Source organism: Trichinella spiralis, assembly GCF_000181795.1.
Source record: "Trichinella spiralis strain ISS 195 chromosome Unknown Scfld1557, whole genome shotgun sequence".
In the NCBI taxonomy this organism is placed as follows: domain Eukaryota; kingdom Metazoa; phylum Nematoda; class Enoplea; order Trichinellida; family Trichinellidae; genus Trichinella; species Trichinella spiralis.
The window spans coordinates 1127248-1135664 of NW_003528496.1; the positions used below are offsets into that span (position 1 = coordinate 1127248).

General features: G+C 40.2%; 6 protein-coding genes across 6 annotated transcripts; 2 read left to right on the forward strand and 4 right to left on the reverse strand.

The window, feature by feature from the left end:
• Positions 1-124: 124 nt before the first annotated feature.
• Tsp_04806 (conserved hypothetical protein) lies at positions 125-856 on the reverse strand. Its single transcript, XM_003369343.1, is given in 3 exon segments — positions 125-424; positions 441-612; positions 813-856. The coding sequence occupies 3 exon segments, from the start codon at positions 854-856 to the stop codon at positions 125-127; spliced, it is 516 nt and encodes a 171-aa protein (XP_003369391.1).
• Positions 857-1500: 644 nt separating this feature from the next.
• On the reverse strand, positions 1501-2988 carry Tsp_04807 (hypothetical protein). The gene is made up of 3 exons (XM_003369344.1): positions 2766-2988; positions 2582-2698; positions 1501-1775 (listed from the first exon to the last, which is right to left on the reverse strand). The coding sequence occupies exons 1-3, from the start codon at positions 2986-2988 to the stop codon at positions 1501-1503; spliced, it is 615 nt and encodes a 204-aa protein (XP_003369392.1).
• Positions 2989-3840: 852 nt separating this feature from the next.
• Positions 3841-4381, forward strand: Tsp_04808 (conserved hypothetical protein). The gene is given in 2 exon segments (XM_003369345.1): positions 3841-3894; positions 3911-4381. The coding sequence occupies 2 exon segments, from the start codon at positions 3841-3843 to the stop codon at positions 4379-4381; spliced, it is 525 nt and encodes a 174-aa protein (XP_003369393.1).
• A 28-nt stretch (positions 4382-4409) lies between these two features.
• On the reverse strand, positions 4410-4730 carry Tsp_04809 (conserved hypothetical protein). The gene has a single exon (XM_003369346.1). The coding sequence runs from the start codon at positions 4728-4730 to the stop codon at positions 4410-4412; it is 321 nt and encodes a 106-aa protein (XP_003369394.1).
• A 480-nt stretch (positions 4731-5210) lies between these two features.
• On the reverse strand, positions 5211-6011 carry Tsp_04810 (conserved hypothetical protein). Its single transcript, XM_003369347.1, has one exon. The coding sequence runs from the start codon at positions 6009-6011 to the stop codon at positions 5211-5213; it is 801 nt and encodes a 266-aa protein (XP_003369395.1).
• A 1741-nt stretch (positions 6012-7752) lies between these two features.
• Tsp_04811 (hypothetical protein) lies at positions 7753-8412 on the forward strand. Its single transcript, XM_003369348.1, has 2 exons — positions 7753-7827; positions 8179-8412. The coding sequence occupies exons 1-2, from the start codon at positions 7753-7755 to the stop codon at positions 8410-8412; spliced, it is 309 nt and encodes a 102-aa protein (XP_003369396.1).
• The last annotated feature ends 5 nt before the right edge of the window (positions 8413-8417 follow it).

An 8417-nucleotide genomic window follows, 5' to 3' on the forward strand; every position in this document is an offset into this window, starting at 1 on the left:
CTATTGCAGGTTGTTCAGCACAGTCACATTCCAAAAATCTTAGAAGCTGCCCGCAACCACCTGATAGCCACATAGCTGGCAGTGGCAAATATTCTTACTATACTCAGGCAGTGGTCGTTCTGGCCTAAGCAACGGAACGACATGGAATAGTGGTGTCAAACCTGTGACATCTGCGCCAGCCGCGGATCTCATTTGAAGAAGCTGCGGTCACCGATGAAGATTTAAGCAGTGTGTATGGATCTACTCGGCCCAGTGAAAGAGACACTGAATGTGACTGTTGTATCATACTAGTATACAAGATAGCATAGGGTCCATCGATTAATTTGTTGGCTGGGACACATATTTCAATTAGGAATCTTTGGGGTACCGGTGTATTGTGTACCATTTCACCGGTGAGACCCTCATTTGGATCGTCTTCGGCTGCCTGTGAACTTACCTACCCACCATTGCGAAGATTGACTCAATAAGATATTACTACAGCATATGCGGAGAGAACGCGTAACAAGGTAATTGTGTGATATGTGATACAGTACCTTTGCGTGCATTTCCACATTTACGGCAGCGATGGCATTTATGTGCCGATGCGTCTCATCCGTAGCAGTATTGTGAATTCTTCATATTTCATCCGTATATTAAAAAGAATGAACATCTGTACTGCTGAAATTGTGGAAGGAATGATTTTCTTTTATAAATTTTTAAGTATCACAATGCAGATCGAGCTAGTCGGATGCTTTTTACAACCCTTATGCATAGTTTTCTGAATCAGCGTTGATGCGGGTCATTGATGGCTCTTTACCAAACACAAAGGATACATGGTTTCATCTTTTCCGTTTTGTTTTGTTCTCACTATGCACATTTTGTTCTACTAAATGTATGTTTATTTATTGTTGTTGTTGTTGAATGGTGAAAAATAAAAATCATTATTTTATTTCCTATCATTTTTGTTGCTTTTTCTGGGTTATTACTATCACATTTCATGTTTGTTGTGGTGCAATAAAATATAAACTTATAAAAAAAGGTTTTTTAATACTGATCAATCTGGTATAATATTCACAATACGTATTTATGAGTACTTCCTTGCAGTGCTTGGGCTGTGCATTGCTGTATGATAAATTTTATTTTGTGATATAATAAAGGTAAAAGTGTCTTGGTGATGTTTTGTTTTGTCGATAGTGATAGTTATAATACATAGTAGCAAAAACTCTACGGATTTTAGAGATAAGTAGATTGTAGTATGTGAATTGCGTGGTATATCTGAATCGACTGTAATTTTGTGACCTTCAAATGCGTACGACTGGAATGCGTTTAATTGCATGAGGCATCGTGGGCAGCGCGCGCTTTGCCGGAGCTGTTCTAAACTTCCCTAAGCTGCCGTAGAGCTTCCAGGGTTCAGCCTCTTTGATCATCCCTTTACCCGCCACGCTGATGGTCTTGTAATGGCTTAATCATTACCGCCGCTGGATTGTTTGTGCAAGCGGCAGTTGTTAGACGAACAACTGGTTAATCCTGCGCGCCACATGGGATTCTGCTTGCCCTTGACTGCGTTTGGCGGCTTGCTGTGATAGTGATCTTCAGGGCAGTGGGTTCACAGCTTTCCTGCCCTGACCACGCCCTGCGCACAGAGACCAGAGAGTGTGTTACCCTGACATGATCAGCGCCGATCTGTCCAGAATATCCTTCCCTGTATGGGAGAGTCGCTTTGTCATAGTCTACGTCGGCTGGCTCCAGTACCACCAACTTGGCAACTGGTTGTATGACCTGGCTGCAGTGGAGGTCTGAACCTGAGCAGCTTGGTCAGCTACATCGCGACCGGTGAACCGTTCAACCACCACTGCCGGCGTGCATTGCGCTCACGGATAGTTATCTTCGAAGATCAACAACAGATCTTTGATATGAGGGGCATCTTCGTTGTTTCTCCACTTTCAGCACTGCAGCAACCTGACGAGGTAGCTTCTTCTCCCTCGACGCCACCACTCATCCGTCAGCTGCTGACGGGTGAACCTCGCGTCACATGATGAGCCAGGTGAGACTCAGTTGCAAATCATCCGGGCTGTCGCTCATTACGATGGATGTAAGTGGCACGCACGAAGGCATATGTGGCGCATTAATGGGTTCTTTTGTGTACAATTCCATTGCAAGTTTTATTTTACTTGATGATGATTTGAAAATCAAAGCAGCGTACATAAACGGAAAAAAACTATGGCAAAGGGTATAAAAATTTAGAAAGAAAAGGTAATTAAGAAAGAAAGAATCTGCTTTTAAATTTTAGAGTGATCATTTTTATCTTCCTAAAATGTAGTATAGGATCTAAAATTTTTTTATGATTGTATTCATAAAATGACGTCACTAATATTATTCCAAGTGATTCAATTTCATTGTAATTAAAAGAGTACATTTGAAAATAGTTGAACTTAAAGTGAAAAATATTCACTTATAATACAGTATTCTCAAAATGAACAATTCAAATTCAATGATGTGTTACTAACGTTTTCACTCCTCAGAGTCTTCATTAGGATCCTCAACATATTGCAACTCATTTCTAAAAGTGTAATTTATAATTTTAAATAAAGCAGACAGTTACAGTACTTCAGCGAAGCGTGAAAATCATCTTCCTCCAATCGGGCTTCCCATAAACCATCCCATAATTCTTCTAAATCTAACTGCTCATTTTTCTCATTATCGCATTCAGCTTCCCATTCTGAAATTAACTTAAAGATGTTTTAAAATAAACTTTTAACAATACTGAAGACCAAAAACTTTTAAACCGTCATCAAGTATTTCTTCAAAGTCTTCTTCATTGTCTGTAGGAATATCCTCATCTTTATAAAGTTCTTGAACATAAAGAGGAGGTGTAGTTAGTTGCTCCCAATGGGCTGGGAAAGTGGCAGGGTCTGTCATGTTATTTTTTATTCTCATCTCTATTTCTTCACTTGTAGAATTACTGTCAACAGGTTTATCCTCTCCTTTGTTAGAATCTTCAGCAGACATCTACAAATAAAAACACAAAGATTTACGTTCAAAACGCATATAAAGCCAAAATAAAGTGAAAAATTATTATACAGACATTCTAGCAACAACTCAAAACTAAATTAAAACTTTTGTTACAAAATGAACTACAGTAGTATTTGACAATCAAGTTCAAACAAAAAACAAGCAAGTTGCACTCATTGCAAGTCTGAAGGAAAATTAACAAAATAATTTATCTGCCATTTCAGGTTAAAAAATTTTACATGACCATTACTTGCCAATTTTAAAAATTCTGCAGGCAACTCAAGTATCAAAGGGGTAAATGATTTCTGGTTGACCTCTGAACCCAATGATGGGAATTGAGTCAATCAGACAGCGTTTTGTTTCAGCTTAAAAAGTCAAACTGTTGCTCTGGCAAAAAATGGGGCATCCTGTGTAGCACCTCCTACCTCTAAGAGTCATGTAAACACAAGTGAGGTAACTGTCATGAAAAAATCATGGGTGTGGACATATATGCATATCAAACGACTGATGTGACAGAACTGTCTTGTACAGTAGGGTGACGACGGTGAAATACAATTGTACCTGCCAATCCCGCCAATATTTTTGTAGGACATCGACAATAGGGGAGGCCAAGTCAGAAGCTGATGATTGTGTGTAGTGCGGCTGCTATTCCGTTTTTCTTATTTCGTCGTTGTTGTTTACGCTGTTTTGTGCTTTGTCTAATAAACTTTTAACCTCTTGCGATGGTTTGAAATCACGTAGCGCCGATGAGCGCTACAGTGGTGAGCGCGGCAGGATCGATGGTCCGGATGGATTAGGCCTCCTGATGTGCTCACCAGGTCTTCCAATGCAGAGACGTGGTTTGAGCATATGAAGTTGTACTTCAGAGCTGTCCGTATTGTGCCTGAGCGGCGAGCAGCCCTAGTGCATTACCACTCAGACGAGAGATGTACGTCCAGGACATGGACAACTTCAGCGGCCTGAAGTTAGCCTTGTTCGAAGCTTTTGGGGTGCGTACCGCATGAGACGTCGTGGAGCCGTGAAGCAGCCCCTGGCCGTCCCCTATCGTCCACATGAAGAAGAAGGATATGTCGTGCCAGTTTTGCGTCGACTACCGGCAGTTGAACAATCTCACCTGGAGGGACACCCACCCGCTCCCGAAGATGGACGACACTTTGGATGTGTTGGCAGGCGCGCAGTGGTTTTCAACTCTCAACCTTGCAAGCGGCAACTGGCAGGTGGAGGTGGAGAAGCAGGACCGGGAGAAGACGGCCTTCACCACCCCCTGTGGCCTGTACCAGTTCAAAGTGATGCCTTTTATACTGTGCAATGGTCCGGCCACATTTCAGAGGCTCATGGAGACGGACCTGAGAGGCCTGACAGGGTCAGAGTATCAGGGACCAGTTGGTGACCAGGTGGTGACCGCCCATCAGGCAGACTCAGACATCCGACTTCTGCGGCAGTGGTTGGTTGGCGCGAACTGACCAGTAGAAGGTCCCCCGCGGTGCAGCCGCGACATAAACTTGCAGTGGCAGAAGCGGCGCATTTGGGCGGATGAAGATGGCCTCATCTGGCGTCATCGCTGCGGACTCACGGCTAGGGAAGGGGCTTAGCAGGTACTGGTGCCGTGAGCACTCAGGAGTGTGGTCATGCAGTCCATACATGACAGTCGGTACGCAGACCACATGGGTGAACGGCGGACATTGGCACGAGTGAGAAGCTGATTCTAATGAACGGAATGAGCGGCGACGTGCACGCATGGTGGCTTACATGCATGCAGTGTGTGAGGAGGAAGGGCCTGACGTTGAACAACCGTGCGCCAATGCAGGCCATGACCGCGGGATACCCTCTGCAGCGAGTCAGCGTAGACATCCTATGACCGCTGGGAAGGACCCCGTCTGGGAATCAGTACGTCCTGGTCCTGACGGATTACTTCACCAAGTGGACGGCCCCATTCCCCCTCACCAACATGGAAACCGGTACCGTGGCCATGGTGTTGGTCGAGAAGTACATCGCGTATTTTGGCGCCCTTGACTACCTGCACAGCGATCAAGGTCGCTCATTTGAAGCGTCGGTGGGGATGGAGATATGCCACTTGTTCGGCATCAGGAAGACACGATCTTCTCAATAACCACCCGCAAGGGGATGGACAAGCGGAGAGGTTCACCCGACGCTCCTCGACATGCTGTCCATCATGGTCGATGAGAACCCGCACCAGTGGGACGACATGCTGCCGTTTGTCATGCTGGCGCACAACAGCAGCGTTCACGAGAGCATGGGGGTGACGCCTGTGATCGCCCTGTTCGGCCGAGAGCTGCGGCTGCTATTGTACATGCAGATTGGGAACCCGCCGGAGCAAGAAACCGAAGGGTTGCCGGAATACAACCGGGTAACCCGAGAGCGCATCGACCGTGTGCACGAGCTCGTGAGGGATCACCTGAAAACGCAGCAGTGTCGACAAAAGTGCCTCTACGACCGCCATGCAAATGAGACGCGCTTCTGCCTGAACGACAGCGTGGGGTTGGCCGTGCCAAGAAGACAAAAGCTCGACCGCGACTGGGAGGGGCCTTACCTGATAGTGGAGGTAATGGGGTCACAAACGTACCGGGTACGTCACCAGGAGCAAAAGCGCTGTTCACTGGTGGTGCACTCTGCCCGGATGAAGCGGTACCACGCCAGAGAGTCTGCTGGAGACGGGCCTTTCTGAGTCGGGACCACCAGGCAGCAGGTACATCAGCTGCCTGCTGCCGCCTGCCCACCCGCATCACGGATGAGGGTTGGAAGGCCGACACAAAGACGGTGTCAATGAAATGTAAGGATGAAGTGATTCTGATGAAAGTATGTAGCTGGCGCGGCAGCCACTGTGAGATGTCACAATCAACCCTTTCACTAAACTGTCTACCATAGCCATAGCGTCGCAGATTTGTATAGAGGTACCCAGAAAGGACGATCAGATGAGTCGTGTTTTGGTGAGCATGTGCGTGCTTTCGACGATCTCGCCTATGTATAAAATATGCTTGTATCTGTGTCGGATTAATCATTCATAGAAACTACAGCATAAGCAAAAGAAGCTGTGAAGCAGCTGCAATTTATGGAAAATAGAAATTTGAATATTTGGTCTTTTAATCTTCAGCATTTACTAGTAAATTCTAAATAAACAAAGCAGAAAAATATTAATGAAACAGATGTGTTTATTAGCAGATTCTTTATTTGAACATGCAAATGTGTAATGTATTGCGGATATGGATACACGTCTGATTTATAGATTGCAGTGCATTGCTATAAATCATCTGCCTGACACAAAGCGCAGTTGCGCATACATACATGTATGTTAGGAAGCGAATAATAGATAAATGTAGTAGAGACTTGATTATGTCAGAACATGAATGCTTAATAACTTGTTTTGCTACAGAATGCATTAACATCGCCATAAACGGTTAAAGCAAAACTTTGTTAGAAAGCTTAGTTTTAGCTTTTCTAACGAACTTTTAACTTCTCCAATTTTTATAAAAGCTTGTTAAAAATGATTGTCGCAAAAACACAAAAATATACCACTAGTATCATCAATGAAATGAAAAATAATGTTTTTTTTTTATATTTTTGAAGATTATTTCTTGAATATTTAACACTGCTTTAACATTGGCATGGAAAGATAAATGTAAATGCATTTATTTTGAATTATGTGTGCATATATGCATAGATGCATTTGCATTGATAAACCTGCTTTACCTATGTACTTCAAATGAATTTTGAATTTTGCTCACTCAGTGAAATGGCATTACTGCTACTGTAGAAAAAGTGCCCACTTTTGAAAATAAATTGAAAATTTTTCTTATATATTAAGCATCACAAATAACTATGTAAAATGAATTAAAAAATTAAAAATATAAATTTTCAATGCCGCTACCTATCTTTATGTTCAACTTACAAAAAACGCAATAAGAATTGTATTTTAACATTATTATTCACAAAATCAGATGATTAGAAGTTGCAGATCCAAGACTTACTTTTGAAAAGATTACTGAAAATTATTTTTTGCTCTCGTTTATAAAAATTATTGACTGAAAGAACAAGAAAAGCATATTCTATGCATGTTAAAAGAAAAGTTGTTTATTGTAGAACCATGAATATGGTTCTTTTTGTTTGCATAAACAGATGTATGAAGAAAATTTTTTTCGTCTTTGAAATTTATCATCATTATTTGTTCAAAGTTACGACGTTTTATTTTATTCAATTTGAAAATATTGAATCGTACAATGATGTGTTTGTTTAAGATTAATGCGTATACGTGGTGCTGAAAAGAAGCATATCATAATATAAGTATCTGCATGATTATTAATTAAAATTTTCTATTTGAATTCACCAAAACGTAGTAGCAAAGTAGACAAGTAAATAATATAATAGTAACTTTGAAATAAATAAATTTTCAATAAATTTATTATCATGGTAGCAAATTATGATTAAAACTGTGATGAATGATTGTTGTCAAAATACCTTCTTTTATCTTTAAAAATAAATATACTTGAAAAATTATTCTTTTTGATATTTATTGCTTAAATTGAAAATATTTATTTAATTTCACTATTTGCTAATATAATACAAAAAAGTAAAACGTAATATGTATAAACAATCATGCACAAATATGCATATGCTAATATAATACAAAAAAGTAAAACGTAATATGTATAAACAATCATGCACAAATATGCATATATAGGTATCAGTATATATACAATGTTTTAAAAGATCAGAATTATAAGTCTCTTGAATTGACAGCACAAAATGTCCGCTTCGAATCTAGTTATTATTTCATTTTTGATATGCACTACTGCGATTATTAATATTCATGGAGAGTTGGTAAGAAGCTGCATTTTCTTTGTCACTTATTGACCCACAAGATTTAAAAAAGTCAGTGATAATAAAGTTAATTTTGAATTCCCTGAGAATTTACGGTACCAAGTTTACAAGCATTTTAATACACAAAATGTATTCATTTTATTTCTGAAATAAATCACAGAATAAAAGGTTTGTTTGCTTAAAAAACACTTAATGAAATAATTCAATATTAATTATTTATCAACAATAAATGTGTTCTTAATAAATGGATTTCAAAAGTTGACGAAGTTTTAAAGAAATAAGATGGAAGTCATCATATTTGAATTTTGAAACATTGAAAAATGAAATTTTTCAAATATTATAATCATGTAGGATATTTTGCAATATGCAAAACAAACAATTTATGCATCAGATTTGAAAAAACCCGATCAAAATTTTCGAAAAGTTGTTTCTGTGGATAGTTCAACCGCTGCTGGCGAAGACATTGTCAGTATAACAATTCATGCCAAAGAAACAACTTGTGCAGTGTCACAACAAGTTTGCAAAAAAGATTGTGTTAATTTAAATGTTTATCTAATAAATGCACACATTTATAGATATCAATAAGATAA

Coding starts and splice junctions, on each gene's coding strand:
- Tsp_04810 (XM_003369347.1), bottom strand. CDS start 6,011: ATGATTAATCCGACACAGATACAAGCATATTTTATACATAGGCGAGAT.
- Tsp_04809 (XM_003369346.1), bottom strand. CDS start 4,730: ATGCGTGCACGTCGCCGCTCATTCCGTTCATTAGAATCAGCTTCTCAC.
- Tsp_04808 (XM_003369345.1), top strand. CDS start 3,841: ATGAAGTTGTACTTCAGAGCTGTCCGTATTGTGCCTGAGCGGCGAGCA.
- Tsp_04811 (XM_003369348.1), top strand. CDS start 7,753: ATGTCCGCTTCGAATCTAGTTATTATTTCATTTTTGATATGCACTACT. Junction 7,828..8,178: donor TTAATATTCATGGAGAGTTG/GTAAGAAGCTGC, acceptor ATAATCATGTAG/GATATTTTGCAATATGCAAA.
- Tsp_04806 (XM_003369343.1), bottom strand. CDS start 856: ATGTGCATAGTGAGAACAAAACAAAACGGAAAAGATGAAACCAT. Junction 613..812: donor AACGGAAAAGATGAAACCAT/GTATCCTTTGTG, acceptor TGAAATATGAAG/AATTCACAATACTGCTACGG.
- Tsp_04807 (XM_003369344.1), bottom strand. CDS start 2,988: ATGTCTGCTGAAGATTCTAACAAAGGAGAGGATAAACCTGTTGACAGT. Junction 2,699..2,765: donor TGAAGAAATACTTGATGACG/GTTTAAAAGTTT, acceptor AGTTAATTTCAG/AATGGGAAGCTGAATGCGAT. Junction 1,776..2,581: donor TCACGCTTCGCTGAAGTACT/GTAACTGTCTGC, acceptor GCTCAGGTTCAG/ACCTCCACTGCAGCCAGGTC.